The sequence below is a fragment of the Sorex araneus genome, chromosome 1 (genome assembly GCF_027595985.1).
Source record: "Sorex araneus isolate mSorAra2 chromosome 1, mSorAra2.pri, whole genome shotgun sequence".
Lineage (NCBI taxonomy): Eukaryota > Metazoa > Chordata > Mammalia > Eulipotyphla > Soricidae > Sorex > Sorex araneus.
Genome location: NC_073302.1, coordinates 302,061,681 through 302,078,321, shown reverse-complemented (window position 1 = coordinate 302,078,321; position 16,641 = coordinate 302,061,681). Strand labels below are relative to the sequence as shown.

At 48.4% G+C, this 16,641-nt stretch overlaps 1 protein-coding gene across 1 annotated transcript; it reads right to left on the bottom strand.

Moving 5' to 3' along the window:
* Positions 1–7,594: 7,594 nt before the first annotated feature.
* On the bottom strand, positions 7,595–8,980 carry LOC101544016 (tripartite motif-containing protein 75-like). Its single transcript, XM_004614730.2, has one exon. It carries the CDS (start codon positions 8,978–8,980, stop codon positions 7,595–7,597), a length of 1,386 nt encoding a protein of 461 aa, XP_004614787.2.
* Between the last annotated feature and the right edge of the window lie 7,661 nt (positions 8,981–16,641).

The window sequence follows — 16,641 nt, the reverse complement described above, 5'->3', positions numbered from 1 at the left end:
GTCCTAATCCTGTCCTTACTCACTGAATCTCATCTGTGGCTGCCCTGGCATGTGCAGCAGCTCTGCTGGTCGCAGTTGTCTCTTTGGAAAAGTCTACACGCTCCATTTCCTTTCCGGGGTTGCTGTAGGTCCCTCTGCCACTGAAGTGCGGCTTTGCGGCATTTGCCCTTGTCTGGTTTCCTAGAAGCACAAACACGTTCTGGGCTTCTCGAGGTCCAGTGGCCTCCAGGCAGCAGATAAACAACCTCTAGGAAGCTGCAGCAATCCTTCGCTCCTCCTGGGGCCTGACAGGGTTGGGAGAAGGTAGAGGTGGGAGGCACTTGGCAGTGCCAGGACCAGTCTAGGAGCCTGGAGGAGTGAGCCGGCTGGAGGGGACAAAGGAGCTGAATCTACCCCTGGGAGACATAGAAAAGGAGACTCAGGAATCTCCCAGGTGCTTCTGACAACTTAGGAGTTCCTGGGCCATTTGGAATCTTCACATTTGATCTGGGTTTGGCCGAGGGTTGGTGTTGAGTGAGCTGCCGTGGTGGGTGGGTATTGGAGGCCCATGATCTCAAATTCCAAGCAGTGGTTGTGGCTGTGTGAGGCTTGGAGGGATGTCTGATATTTGTGGCCATGGGTACTCTGTGCCAGAAGTTGAGCAGGTTTGCAAGGTACGCCAGGGGACAGGGTCACTAGTGCCTGGCACCTGTGGCCTGCCAAGGTCACCTGCTTCTGGGGAGTGACACAGCGGGGCTCCCAGTCAACACCCTGCTGGCTGGTTCCACTGCCAGGGATTTGCTCTGGGGTCATATGAAACATAGAGCAAAAGTCCAACATGAGGAACATGAGTATGTCATGAGCTTCTTGTGCCATGAGCACCCGGGGTGCCAGTGCCAAGCAGACATATGGACCATGCCTAGCTCGGGGGGTTGGAGTTTTTGGCAAGTTGTGGCACCAAGTTCAAGCAAGTCTGTGCTGCAACCAAAAGCTCCAAACCTCTGGGGCCTGAGGGAAACTGAGCACAAATTTGGCTGTACCAGGTAGTGAGCAGAAGCCGGAACTGCAGGGCATTGGGGGCATCTGTGTGTCAAGTTTTGATTCCTTAGTTTTTTGTCACACCAGTGGTGCTCAGGAGTTACTCCAGACTCTGTGCTCAGGGACCATTCCTGGCAGCAGTTGGGGGACTGCTTTTGGAATACAGGGGATTGAACCCAGGTGGGCCACTTGCCAAGGAAGTGCCCTACCCACTCTCTATACTATGGCTCCAGCCTCTATGTGTTAAGTTTTGCAAGCAAGCTGGGCAACCCAGGATTCAAGATTGCCCAGTGCCTGGGGGACCCCCGGCACCAAATTTAATGAGACAGGAGGGAACCGGGGGTGCAGTCACAAATGTCCCCAACAGCTGTGTGTCAAGTTAGAATAAACCTGGTTGGTGCTTGGTTCTAAAAGTGTTAAGTGAAATGAGTCAGAAAGAGAGGGACAGACATAGAAAGATTGCACTCATTTATGGAATATAAAGTAACAGAATGGGAGATTTACACCCAAGAATAATAGAGATGATTACCAGGAGGATTGCTCCAAGGCTTGAAAGCCGGCCTCACATGCAGGGGGAAAAGGCAGCTCAGATAGAGAAGGGACCACCAAGTAAAGGGTGTTTGGAGGGCCCGCTCGAGATGGGAGATGCAAGCTGAAAGTAGACTATAGAACAAGCATGATGACCACTCAATACCTATATTGCAAACCACAACACCCAAAAGGTGGGAGAGAGCAAAAGGGAATGCCCTCCCACAGAGGCCGGGTGAGATGGGGGGATGGGGTGGGGGTGGTGGGAGGGATACTGGGATCATTGGTGGTGGAGAATGGGCACTAGTGGAGGGATGGGTACTCGATCATTATATGACTGAAACATAAGCACAAAAGTTTGTAAGTCTGTAACTGTACTCACGGTGATTCATTTAAAAATAAAAACAAATTTGGTACATTACACGATGAAATACTATGCAGCTGTTAGAAAAGATGAAGTCATGAACTTTGCATATAAGTGGACCAACATGGAAAGTATTATGCTAAGTGAAATGAGTCAGAAAGAGAGACAGACATAGAAATATTGCAGTCTGTGGAGGGACGGGTACTCGAGCATTGTATGACTGAAATACACGCACGAAAATATGTAAATCTGTAACTGTATCCTCACAGTGATTCACTAATCACTGTCATCACTATCACTGGCATCATCCCATTGCTCATCAATTTGCTTGAGCGGGCACCAGTAACGTCTCCATTGTGAGACTTCTTGTTACTGTTTTTGGCATACTGAACACGCCACGAGTAGCTTGCCAGGCTCTGCCGTGGGGGCTAGATACACTCGGTAGCTTGCCAGGCTCTCCGAGAGGGGCGGAGGAATCAAACCTGGGTCTCCCGCGCGCAAGGTGAACACCCTACCCACTGCGCTATCGCTCCAGCCCAATTCACTAATAAAAAAAATAATAAATTTTTAAATGAAATAAAATAAAACATACATGAAAATTTGCCACAAAAAATAAAAACAAAAAATAATAATAAAATAAAATAACAAGTGCCCAGAGGCATCCAAACACCAAGATCAAGAGGGCCTGAGTGGCAAGTAGGGGAACGCAGTGGCCAGTGTTGGGCATCACCCAGGCTGCCCTGTTGGTCACGCCTGCATGGGTGGTAGAGGGGAAGTTTCAAGGGAGGTGAGTGTAAGAATGAGCCTGGGCTCTCCATCATAGAACACATTTTCCGGGCCGATCAGAGCACATAAGCAAGAGGGAGGCCCGTGCTAATGGACCGCACTTGGTTGGTCCGTGGAACGTGGTCTTCACCTTGCAATTTGCTTGCAAGATGTGGGTGGAAGGGCTGGTTTCTTGGTGGGCTAGGCTCAAGCACGGGTCTTAGCCCCCAGTCAATGAGTTATTAGCTCATCAAGTCCGGAATTTTCCCTGGAGGGCTCTACACTGGATAAGGATGTAATCTGATACCCACCAGTAAGGTGGAGGGCAATTATCAAGTTCTTGACCACCTGATTCCAGTACCTGTTCACAGCCTACGGATATTCTAAAATTACATAAATTTTTAAGAACTGAAATGTTTCTGTCAGTTCTGAGTATAATTCTGAGCATGGTATACCATAAGTTGAGCAAAATCCCAACTCAATATTAGTATAATAAGAACTTTAATTTTTATCTTTTTTTTCTTTTACTATTGACAGTCACTAATTTACTCCAATACTTTCTTTTTTGTTATTGATTCTTGGTTTTTGGGTCACACCCTGTGATGCACAGGGGTCACTCCTGGCCCTGCACTCAGGAATCACTTCTGGAGGTGCTCAGGGGACCATATGGGGTGCTGGGGATCAAACCCTGGTGTGCAAGGCTAATGCCCTCCCTGCTGTTCTATCTCTCTGGCCCTGTCTCCAAAATTTTCCAACCTACTCATTCACAGAGAAGAACTTATATAAATCCTCTATAATACAGATGTATCATTAATCTAATTAAGAATAAAATAGATAAAAATTGCAAATAGGATTTAATATTATACAGAACAAATCTGTGACTGTGGAAGAATATAATTTATTTAGTTTTGAGGGACCACACCCAGCAGTGCTCAGGATTTAGTCCTGGCTATGGGCTCAGGGGTCGTTCTTGGTGGGTCTCAAGAGACAGTACATAGTACCTAGAATAGAACTCAGATCAACCATGTGCAAAGGCAAGTGCCCTGCCAGTGGTCCTATCACTCTAGTTCTGCCCAAAGAAAGCATAATTGTAATGCAATTTTGTTTTTAAAACAGATTTAGGTTCTTGTTTATCCTTCTCCTTTTTTCTTCCTTTTTTTCTTATCTGACTATAGCTTGCAGTATGTTGTTTACTTTAATCTTTATGTAAGTGGAGATGAAAGATTTTCTTTTCTCTTTCTCTAAGGCCATCTGCCTATTAAACTTTTAGTAAATATTCTTACTTCTCATGACAATGTGTTTGCATAAATCCAAGAAGAAATTTCAGGGGGGCCACACGCAGCAGTCCTCAGGAATTACTCCTAGCTCTGTGCTCAGGGATCTTTCTTGACAAGACATTTTCCTGATAGTTAATCCCCAAGAAATTTTCTTTCTTTTGTCTCTAGCATAGGAATAATCATAGTTGTATTAATGTGGGTCTGATCAGATTGTGAGGTACCACACTGTTCTCAAGACTGAAGACTGATCTCTCAGGCCTGGAGCCATAGCACGGCAGGTAGGGCATTTGCCTTGCATGCTGTCAACCCAATTTTGATCCCCAGCATCCCATATGGTCCCCAGAGCACTGCCAGGAGTAATTCCTGAGTGCAAAGCCAGGAGTAACCCCTGTACATCACCGGGTGTGAGCGCCCCCACCCCCGCAAAAAAAAGGCAAAAAAAATTAAAAAGACTGGTCTCTCTAATACAGGGAACAGAGATGAGGCTAATCCCCTATTTATAGGGGTTCCAGTCAACTAATGGGGCAAAGAAGAGAGCCCCTGGAAAAGCACAGAATTTCTTTCATCTTTGGGAGACCTTATGAAAAAAGTTGGCAGGAATACAAAAATGGTGATGTTAAATCATGGAATCTTAACATGATTTCTGGGAGACCATGAAAAGCTCAACCTGAAATCCCTTAGAAAAGGCTTCAATAAAACAAGTGAAAAGAAGTATGGTTATCTTTGCTCTCATGCAGGCAAACATACAAATGGTTTGTTTTGATGTTCTTATAGGAAGTGAGAAAAGGAGGTGAGAACAGTGTATTCCTGTAACAGCCCTTTGATACCCATGTTGTTGTCTTCATAGACATTGCAATATTTTCTATTTCTTTCTTGTGAACAGAAATGAATCCTCAGTTTCTCTAATTGACTATGACTTTATAAATGGTTATTTCCAGCTTTTCTCCCAAATTTTTCTTTTTTAAAAAAATCTAAATAGGGGCTGGAGTGATAGTACAGCAGGTAGGGCATTTGCCTTGCATGCGGCCAACCCAGGTTAGATTCCCAGCATCCCATATGGTCCCCTGAGCACCGCTAGGGGTAATTCCTGAGTGCATGAGCCAGGAGTGACCCCTGTGCATCGCCAAGTGTGACCCAAAAAGAAAAAAAAATTTTTTAATCTAAATAGCTGAGAAGTGAGAATTTTTTTTATGGAAACCAACTGCGGGAAAGAATAAGCTTGATATAAATTTCAGAAAGATACCCACAATGAATATATGCAGACAATATCTCCATAGCAACCTGTATCAATATTTCAGGATGTCAGTGACTTCAACCCCAGGGATCATATGAAGATGTTTCTATCTTACACCTTTATCTGCTGGATATTTAGTCTGCTTCATTCTTTAAACATTGTCCTTTTTGTTTTTAGCAAGAATTTATTTGGGGGGTAAGTTTGTTTGTTTTTTGGTTTTGGGAGTCACAAGCAATGGTGCTCAGAGATTATTCCTGGAGCTATACTGAGGGATCATTCCTACTGGGTTTCAGGGAATCAGGTGTGGTGTCAAAGATAGAACCTGTGTGGGGCACCAGTAAGGCAAGAAATTGCCTCACTATAGCATTCCTCCAACCCAGGTAATTTTTTTTTCACAATATCACTATATCACTGTCATCCCGTTGCTGACCAATTTGCTCGAGTGGGCACCAGTAACGTCTCCATTGTGAGACTTCTTATTACTGTTTTTGGCATATCGAATACGCCACAGGTAGATTGCCAGGCTCTGCCATGCAGGCAGGATACTCTCAGTAGCTTGCCAGGCTCTCCAAGAGGGACAGAGGAATTGAACTCGGGTTGGCCACATGCAAGGCAAACAACCTACCCACTGAGCTATTGCTTCAGCCAATAATCCAATATTATTGTTTTATGAGGGCAGTGCTGCCCCCGCCCCTGTCCCCATTAGCCCAGGTACCTCACTCCTACCTGAGCACTCTTAGATCACAATTCCATTGTTGCATCTCAGAGTTTGTCTTTCTTTTTATTCCCCCATAAAACAACTTTTAGGAGTGGAGCATTAGGATTGCAGGGAGGGCATTTGACTTGCATGTGGTCGACCCAGGTTCTATCCCCAGCATCCCATAGGGATTCCAAAGACTACCAGGAGTAATTCCTGACTGCAGAGCCAGGAGTAACCTCTAAGAATTTTCAGGTGTGACCCAGAAGAACAGAAAGCCAAAATAACAACAACAACAATAATAATAATAAATATTTATTATTAGGTAACCAACACAGAGGTAACTCCAGAAACCCAGAGCCAGGTTGGGCTTTAGGGAACTGTTGCTTCTGCATCCACAAAGCTCACGAAGTTTCTTTAGGGTGTGGGAAAACCCGCTACAGCTCTAGCCCTTGTGTCCTTGGGGCACTTGTCTCTTTCTGTCAGTTTGTGTCTAAGAACTAAGTCCTGGCCCCGGCCAAATACTCCAGGTGACTTCCATAGGTAGAAACACAGGTGACTTCCATTCCTGAGGCATCTGTCTACTGCATGTTTGTGTTCATTTCAGACCCAGCGCTTAGCTCTCTTCCTAGCTTCCTATTTCTCAATGTTCACTGAAAATAGTGACCCCATGACATACCTAACCCCAGCCAACATGGGCTGTCACTGGGGGCTGACCATCCAACCTGCCGTAAACTAGCGCCCAGAACATTTCACTCTCAAACAGACCCAGGGCTTCTCTCCTCAGCAGGAATCACTCGCAGACAAATTGCCTTAACCCCAGGGACTTCAAAGAAAAGTGACACTTCCCTCCAGGGGTGATTTTCTAGCAAGAGGAAGTGGGATGAATGGGGGTAGGTATAGATATAGTTTACAATTGTATTACTCTGATTTCTCTGTTTCTTATGTACCTATAAGAACCTGGAGCTAAGCACCACCAAACTTGACCTGGGCTGAATCCCTGCAGCCTGGTTTCCTCCGGATACAACCAGTTTCAGCCTGACCTGGAGCTTCAGGACCCTGAAGGAGGATTCTGTATTGTCCTTGATCTCCTGGGAAACCCCAGCCATCAAGTGTGATGAAAGCACCATTTTCTGCCTATCCCAGCACTGTAGTAAAACTAACCCCCCACCCCAATGTCGGCTACACCATCACCCCGCCTCAGCATGCCTGTTTCTAGAGAAAAACCCATAAAGTTGTGCATGAGGGAAGAGCTGGGAGTATGATCTCCTCCCTTCCCTCCCTGTCAGAGTAATAATAGTAGCTTTGACCACCTCGAGCTTTGGGCTGGTCCTTCCTCCACAGCAGCAGACAAATTATGTTCTGTACTAAGTGCAGGACCTTCTTCAATCTTGTCCATGTACATCATTTTCGCCAGTACCATTGCCTCCCCTATGTTAAGACACATGGATTGGCTTGTGTTTTTGTGTTGTGTGGGGACTTTCCAAGATCAAAGATAGGAGGAGATATTCTTGGTATTGGTGGGGGGACCCTTTGGAGAAAAAATACTTCCCAGAGACTTGCTGGTGGGACCCTCCCCCAAAGTCAGGGTGCAGGTTGTAGGCAGAGGTCAGTCTGCAAAAACCACCAGCATCCAACTTCAGAAAACACAATTTTATTACCAAAACTTTGTTACATAGGAAGCAAACAAAACAGAGAAGGTGGCAAGAGGTTCACCATTCCTGGCTGACAACAGTCATAGAGAAGTTCAAGGATGAGGATCCAAGGCAGAAAAAGGGCAGGAGCTTTCCTGTGAAGGTCCCGGTGAGTGTAGAGATGTGCGACCTCTTATCCAAATTATAAAAGGAAACTTCTCCCAACTCAAAGTCCAGAAACACGCCAACACGATAGTGTGCTCGGCGAGAGTCCAGCTGAAGGCCAGTGAACTGCTGGAGCTGCCAGAGGCCGTCGGCCGGGGTGGGTGTCACAGGAGAATTTCTGGGCCAGGATTCCTCGCACACGCCCAGGGCCCACATTCCCGAGCCTCGGATTTCGACCTGCCAGAAGTGCCTGCCACCTTCGAACCCTTCCACACCCAGGACGGCTTCCTGAGAGGTGAATGCCCTGGGCCGAGGGTCCGAGATGGGCTCTGTGCTTCCCTGGCGACAACTCAGAGTTTTCCTGTCCGGGGAGATGATCAGACTGGGGTGAGCGGTTTCGGGATCCAGGGTCAAATCCGTCTGGAACTTGCTGATTATGTTCTGCAGGCCACTGTAATGTGGGGGTAAGATGAAAGCGGGCTCCACAGGCTGGTAGGAGAAGGTTGCAGGGAGCTTGACATCCCACTGCTGGTGCACCGTGCTGACCCCGGCCAGCAGGCCCAGGTCTGGCTGCAGACACAGCTGGATGATGTCCCACAGCGTCCTCTGCAGGCTGGCGCGATACTCTGACAGCTTCTTTCTGCCCTGCAAGATCTTCTTGGAATGACTCGACACCTGCCTCAGTACCCCTGTGTCAAGGACGTCGTGCTCAATTCTCAAGAAATGCTTCAAATGTTCCGATTCCCAAAGCAGTTCGGTCCTCTGATTGGCCACCTGCTCTCTCCACTCCTGTCTCTCAGCGTCTTGCAGCTCCCACGCCCTCTGCGCCTCCTGCAGCTGCTTGCGCAGAGGCTCCAGGTAGCCCTTGAGCTTGGTCCTGTGATGAGCAGCCGCGGGGCCGATGGGCGTGAGGCGGTGGCCGCGGTGGGCAGCAGAGGCGCCGCACTGGTCACACAGCAGCTCCAGGTGGTCTTCGCAGAAAAGGCTCAGGGGCTGCTGGTGCGCGGCGCAATGGTCTTGGGCCTCCGGCGCGTGTCCCTCGGGCCTCGGGCCAGGCAGCCGGCTGACCAGGTCGGCCAGCTGCGCCAGCTGCGTGTTGGTCCCGCGGGGCTCTCGGGAACAGGGGTGCTGGCACACGGGGCAGGGCAGGGGCGCCTGCAGGTGCTGCCAGCGCCGCTGCAGGCACGAGCCGCAGCAGTTGTGGCCGCAGTCCAGGGTCAGGGGCGCGCGCAGGGGCCCCCGGCAGAGCGGGCAGCGGGCCTGTGCGTGCAGCTCGGCCAGGGCGGCGGCCAGGGCCATGGTGCGGGGCCGCGGGGGCAGCGGGGACGGCCACGCGGGCCTGCGGGTTGTTGGGGGGGGCGGGGCGGGGCGGCGGCTCGGGCCTCTGCTCCTCCAGGCCCTTCCTGGCCCTCCTCGGGGACCGGAAACGGAAGCGTCAGTTGGTCCTGGGGGTTCTAGGATGCTCAGCTCTGAGGACACACGGAAAATCCCGCTGGTGTCGGGATAGAAACGTGGGCTGCTGCGAGGGACACTCTGCAGGACCCCAGCCGCTTCCTAAGGAGACAAACAGGATGACAACGGGGCCCTAGAGCTGGCCATGGCGCGCGGACACCGCGGCCTGCTCATGCGCCTTATCACAAACCCAAACGGGCCCTTTCAAACAGTTAATCAGTAAGAAGGCCACAGCGGGGGCGCTCTTTCTGCTCAGGGGGACCAGCCTCCCCGCAGCCCGCAGCTCTGGACCCTGCACATCACCCACTCTCCTCCCGCAAAATCTCTTGCAAATGGCTCGGGAGGGCGTCTCTGCTTGTCCTCTGATCCTGCCAGGTAAGAGGGTCGGAGAGCCAAGTACAGGGACCCCCAACCCCTTGCTCGTTCCCCGGACCCTTCTCAGGGACCCCCACGGGAAGCAGCTCCCAGCTCACCTGGGTCCTGTGGCTGCTTGCAGCTCGAAGCTCTCAGCTGTGGCACCAGGTCCGAGGCTCTGGGCTCAGGGTGCAGGGTGCAGGGTGCAGCTCCCAGTTTCCCCAGTTCCTGGGGTGAAGTGCAGATCAGGACTGCCCAGAGGGCCTTTTCTACCCTTTAGGGTGTGTCCTTTGCTCTCTCCCATTGGTCAGTCTGAAACCCACCCACTCCTGGGCAGTGATTGGCCCCTCAGGGCACCTCCCTAGATCCCATCATCTGCATAGGGTGGGGCAGGGGATCTCTTGGCCTCCCCTCCCCTCCCTAATTCTGGGGATATCCTGTAAACTCATCTCAAGGACCCAGAATCCCTGGGGTTTCTTCTCCAGGCAGGGAACCCAGTCAGAACTATTTGCAGGGCTTATCTTAGGACCTGCAGACATTTGTCCTTGTGCTCTCCCTGAATCACAGATGGTCAGGGAGTCTGGACTGTCCTGGTGCCCAGGAGCCCAGCACTCACCTCCCTTCTCCTGGGGTGGGGGTCGGGCAGTGCAGGAGCAGGGGCAGCTGCTGGGTGGATTTCCTCAGCACACCTCAGCTTGTCGCTGAAGGATTCTCCCGGGAGCTCCTGATGCCCTGTGGGTTTCTGTCATCCCGGTCTCCGCCTCCGGCTGGATCTTTCTCTGATCTGCATGTCAACATCTGTGAGCCCAGTGGGACTTCCCTCTTGACACACAATCACGACATCTCCCTTCATCAATCCTGAGCTCCTCCCTCATGGATCCTCCAGCAGCCTGAACACCAGGCTCCCAGCTGAGCTCTCCAGGGGGTGCTTCAGTGAGGAGGAGGAAGGATTTGGTCATTTCCTGACCAATGTTCCCCCTCTCTGAGGCCAGCAATAGATGGTCCTCTCATCAGGAAGACAAACGCCTGCTCTCCCTAACCACCTTACCTAAGTTTCCAGTGGGACATGCTGTGTTGTAAGGTTCTGTAGAAATCCTTCCAAATAACTATCAGGCTGATCATTGAGAAGAAAAAAGCAAAAGTTTAATAAAAGTTTAATATTTAATTCTAAAATTACATTTAATGAATAACATGTAATGTCTGAAATACATTAAATGTATTAAAATTAAATGTATTAAAGTAACTGAATAAGGACCCTGCTGGGATTTGGGAAGACTAACCTGGCCTGCGGACTGTAGTCTGAGATATATAATGGGATGTCCCCAAGAGAAGTTACTCTTTAAGCTTAAAATATTTCTTACTGTGTCCATACAAAATAACTATAAATATTATTAGGCAGTAAATTAAAGATAACTGTTTAAGTGGATTACTAACTGAGGGGCTGGAGCGATAGCACAGCGGTAGGGCTTTCGCCTTTCACGCGGCCAACCCATGTTCGATTCCTCCGCCCCTCTCAGAGAGCCCCTCTCAGAGAGCCCGGCAAGCTATCGAGAGTATCGAGCCCACACAGCAGAGCCTGGCAAGCTACCCGTGGCGTATTAGATATGCCAAAAACAGTAACAATAAGTCTCTCAATGAGAAACATTACTGGTGCCCACTCAAACAAATTGATGAGCAACGGAATGACAGTGACAGTGACTAACTAAAGAGAGGAGTAATAGCATCTGTATTACATTATGGTATTACAAACCATAATGCCCAAAAGAGGGAGTATGGGGGAAATTTCTGCCATGGAGGCAGGGGGAGAGTGGGAATGGAGGGGTATACTGGGGACATTGGTGGTGGGGATGTCCACTGGTAGAAGGATGGGTGTTTGATCATTGTATGATTACAACTCAAGCATGAAAGCTTGCAACTGTGTCTCACAGTGATTTGATAAAAATAAATAAATAAATATAAATAAATAAAAACAAATAAAAAATAAAGAGAGGAGAAAGCAATATGCCCTTGGATGGACTATCTTAGATGGAATTCTGTCCTTGGGCAGATCTTCTAGGAATAATCTAGAGTGCTGAGCACCCAGTTAGGATTTTGTCCTTGACTTAATCTCTTAAAAAGTATTTTCGGGGCTGGAGCAATAGTTCAGCAGGTAGGGCATTTGCCTTGCATGGGGGCTGGAGCAATAGTTCAGCAGGTAGGGCATTTGCCTTGCATGCGGCCAACCCAGGTTCGATTCCTAGCATCCCACATGGTCCTCTGAGCACCACCAGGGGTGATTCCTGAGTGCAGATCCAGGAGTAACCCCTGTGCATTGCCAGGTGTGACCCAAGAAGAAAAAAAAAAGAAAGAAAGAAAAAACTTTCCCTGAAGGAGGGGCTTTATATGTGTTCGTTGTTATGGTAATATTCAACCACACCTATGTGGAATTGCTACCCCACCTTTCATGATTTCTCCATCACTAACACTGTAAGACTTGAATAAACAGCTGCTGATTACTAACCAGCTTGCAGCTCCATTCTTTCATCCATCACTGTCTGCCAGCCAACCTGGGGAGGTAGTTCTTAGCCATGGCATGCAGTCACCCTTAAACTCACACCTTGTGATAATAAATTTTCATCTTTATTATCATTTCATAGTACTCCCATGTCTTCTTTCTACAGTCACCACTCAGTGGGCACTTCCATATCTTTGTTTCTGTAAGAAACTCCACCATAATCATCAGAAGGGCTATCACTCTTGGCGTACACGTTTCCATGGCTCTGGCTAGATAGCCAGTAATGGGATTGAGGAATCCATTTCTATATTCGAGTCCACAGGTTTTCCTGCTGGTTATCTGTAATATCTTTTTCCATGCTTGTTAGATATTTTTTCATTGGGTACAAACATCCTGAATTTACAGTATTGGATCTTAGCTTTTTTTTGTTGGATTCCTTTTTGTTCTATTTAGATGGCTCTGGTTAAGCCTTCATTTTATTTAAAATAGTCCAAGTCTTTCACCTTTGCTTGTAATTTTTGTCAAGACAGTTCAAAAACCAGCCTTGTGGGGCTGGAGCAATAGCACAGCGGGTAGGGCGTTTGCCTTGCACGCGGCCGACCCGGGTTCGATTCCCAGCATCCCATATATGGTCCCCTGAGCACCGCCAGGGGTAATTCCTGAGTGCAGAGCCAGGAGTGACTCCTGTGTGTGGCCGGGTGACCCAAAAAGCAAAAAAAAAAAAACAAAAAAAAAAAACCAGCCTTGTGTCAATGAGAAAGTACTGAATAATGGAAAGGAATCAGGCCCAAGAACTGATTGGGCAGGGAGAGGAATGGGCTCATGATCCAGAGACAGAACAGAGAAGTGAGATGAACAAAGGCTCACAGACTGAACCAGTGAAGTTCAGGAGTGGCTTTCTTACAAATGTGAGCATTTAAACTGGGCCAGGGCTGGGAGAGACTGTAAAATCAAATGAGCTTCTGGGCTGAAAGAACAGCCCTAGACAGCAATTCGATTTCTCTGCAGCACTGAGTTTGATGTGGAACACTCCCCAAATGTACTTCATCTCCACTGGCAGCAAAAATTGCTACTATACGTTTGCCAGACCCAGGCGGGGGTTTTCCTGCCCCACTGAAAACCACGGTCTTGGATTTGAACTATGTCTGTCTCTTGCTTTGCCCTCTCTTGACCCCAATGGCTCCATCTTCAGGGAAATCCCCAGAGTTCTTTCCTTCCTACATTCCACCATTCAGAATGATGGATTCACTCCCTTCTGTAACTGCAGCTGAGGCTCTTAATTTCCAGCTTGGTGGTCAAGAGGTCATTTTTCTCTGTTTAAAGTCTGTTCATCCTGAAAAGTTTCAGCTCAGCGGTGGTTCACTCCATAAAGCCATCTCCAGTGGTGCCCTCTGTCCTGAGTCAGCAGCCAGGTTTTCCTTCTGCCTTTGGAAACACCACTTGTGCTTTAGCTCTTTATTATACAGGGCCTCACATGGTCATCCTAATGATTAACCCCTAAAACTGTGAGAAAAGGTTTATATTGAAAAGCAGGTTTCAGGAAAATCTCAGGAGATAGCTCAAAAGGCCAGGTCAGGTCTGTTCACCAACAAACACCCAAAGCAAAGAAATGCACTATTTAACAAATGCTCAGAGAGAGTGGCCACTCTCCACACGCTTGGAGACACCTCACGCATGAAGGAACTGGCAGAGGAACCCAGGTGTGCGGGACTGAAAACCCAGGTGTGCAGGGCTGAGATCTCTAAGCCTGCTCCCTGCTCCACCCAGATCTCCCATTTGCCAGTAGCCAGACAGTCACACCCACAAACTGTCCCCCCTCTCCCCTCCCCCCCTTCCATGTAATCCCATCAATGGCCAAGATCCAGAGTCTATAAAACAAAGCTCCTGGAAGAGAGCAATGCGATGCGGAGTCTCCTGCCCCCATGCCTGGGTGTCTTCACCCGGGCCCCTCGATGGGGGTGGGTTGGGTTTCCCTCCCCACCCCAAACAGAGCCCCAGCAGCCAAAGACCTCTGGAAATCCAGCCACAGCCATGCTTAAGGCCACTCTCCACACGCTCGGATGAGCCTCACGCATGAGGAACCCAGGTGTGCGGGACCCAGGGCCAAGATCTCCAAGCCTGCTCAGATCGGGACTGGGCCTCCTCCACCCAGATCCCCCCAGCAGTCACTCCCACATACTGCCCCGCCGCCATGTAATCCCATCAATGGTCAAGATCCAGAGACTATAAAACAAAGCTCCCGGAAGTACACGGCCACCTCTTATTGTCTAGTCTTCCTCTCAGATAACCCAGCAAGCTACCAAGAGTATCCTGCCCACACAGCAGAGTCTGGCAAACTCCCCGTGGCGTATTAGATATGCCAAAAACAGTAACAATGATGGGTCTCATTCCCCTGACTCTGAAAGAGCCTCCAATGCAGCACTGTTGAGAAGGACGAGTAAAGAGAGGCTGCTAAAATCTCAGGGCTAGGACGAATGGAGATGTTATTGGCGCCCACTCGAGCAAATCGATGAACAATGGGATGCCCGTGATACAGTGATACTGAGTTTGCCATAAATTGAATTATTAAGGACCATCACCTTGGCAGTTCTGTGTACATTCTACTGGTCCATGAACCCTTTCAATGTGGGAGTTGCTTTTCAATGCTTGCAAGATGCTCTCCTGCTAAGGATCACCTTTGTGTGTTTTGTTTAATTTATTTTTTTAGCAAGTTATCATAATTGGCAAAGTTATTCATAGATGATTATTCAAGGTTATTCAAGTATATGATTTTCAAACACCAATCTTACCTCCAGGAGCCGGCAGAGGAACCCAGGTGTGGGGCACCTGGGGGCTGAGATCTCCAAGCCTGCTCTCGACTGGGCCTCCTCCAACCAGATCCCCCATTTTCCAGTATCCAGAGAGTTCACGCCCACAAACTGCCCCCGGTTCCATTTAATCCCATCAATGGCCAAGTAACAAACTCCACCAATGTCCACAGTTTCCCTCCCGCCCCCCCCAGCCTGCCTCCTAGAAAGGAATGTTTTTTCATTTGGGTCTTATAGTTTGGATCTCATGCTTTGAGTTTTGTTTTTGGTTCTGATGAACAATTAGACAGCAGCTCTTCACCACCAGTGTGTATGAGTTCCCTGCGCCTGCCCCTCTTACCTTCCTCCACCTCTTCTTTCTTTACCCCCTTCAGTTTCTTTCCTTCCCTCTCCTCAGTTCTCTAGTCCAGGTCCAGGGTAATCTACACATCCCTCCTTTGATGCCTTACTTCCTCTTGTCCAGTTTTTCTATATTTTATATCACTTATGAATCATATAAACACTCTTGTTGCATTACATTTGTTGGTTTGGGGCCACACCCAGCAATGTTCAGGGGTAACCCCTGTCTTTGCACTCAAGAATTACTCCTGGTACTGCTTAGAGGACCATGTGGGATGCCGGGTCTGGAGGGGATGTGTCCAATCTGTGTCAGCCACATACAAAGCAGGTTCCCTACCACTGGACTATCTCTCTAGACTCCCAACTATTCTTTCAACTGGGTTACTACCCCTAATTCCATCTTATACAGAAATTCTGGGTCAGCCTGTGCCAGAGGCAAAGATGAGTAAGACAAGTTCCTGTTTCAAGGAGCTTCTGGTCTAATACATAAGGTAGGTAAGTACACAAATAACTACCCAGTCTCCCAAGCCGCTAGGGGTATAGAAGTACTGGTGAGGTTGGGGCAAAGACAGAGGACAAACTGCTCTCAGGATGCATGAGTGAGAGTTCTAGGGACCAAGAAGTAATCCCAGAGTGTGGCCTGGGCAGGGAAGGGAAGGGGAAGTTTTATGCTGTGAAATAATACATAAAGCCCCTAATATAAATTTAAAGCAAAATTTCTACAACCCTGGAAGCCTTTCTATTGCTTGGGAACACTTTGATATTTTGCTTCCTTCAGAGTTGCCTCATTTTGGTTGACCGAACTTTACAGACACTGTTGTGTTCACAAATTGGAAGTTTGGGGGAAAACTCTGCATCAAGCAAGTCTAGAGATACCATTCGCTGAATAATTTGTTTTCACTTTTTTTAATCTCCCAGCAATTAAGTATTGGTCATTAAGGAATGTCAAATTTTAGACAGCATACTAGTGCACACTTTAAATGTAGTGTAGTGTAAACAAAACTAAGATTCTCTGAGAAACCAAATGTTACTTGATTTGCCTTATTGCCCTATTAAGTTAATCGGTCTGGAACTGAACTAGGAAAATCTCCATGGGTGTTGTCTATATTCATTCTGTTGAAAGAAAAAAAAGTAGGGGCCAGAGAAATAGCAGAGGGGGTCAGGTGCTTGCCTTGCTGACTCTAGTTCTAACCCAGTTTTAATCATGTGTGGTTCCCCAAGCACTGTCAGGAGTTGCCTTTGAGCACAGAACCAGGAGCAGCTTGGGATCTCCACTAGATATGGTCCACGTCCTTCTTCCATTAAATAAAGGCGGGAAGTTGGGTGGAATACACAGGTGTGTGTCACTATCTAATCCAGCGCCCTGTGTAGTGGCGCCAACCATGAACTCTGGGACAAGCAGCAGAAACTTCCATTCCTATCCCCCCACTCCAAATCTGGACCACCTTACTTCTCCTACCAGACCTCTGCATTCTTGTCTTCCAAATGAAAGCAGAGGACCTCCCCAGCAGGCT

What these genes read in the sequence shown, in the direction of transcription:
- LOC101544016 (XM_004614730.2), bottom strand. Translation starts at nt 8,980, where the DNA reads ATGGCCCTGGCCGCCGCCCTGGCCGAGCTGCACGCACAGGCCCGCTGC.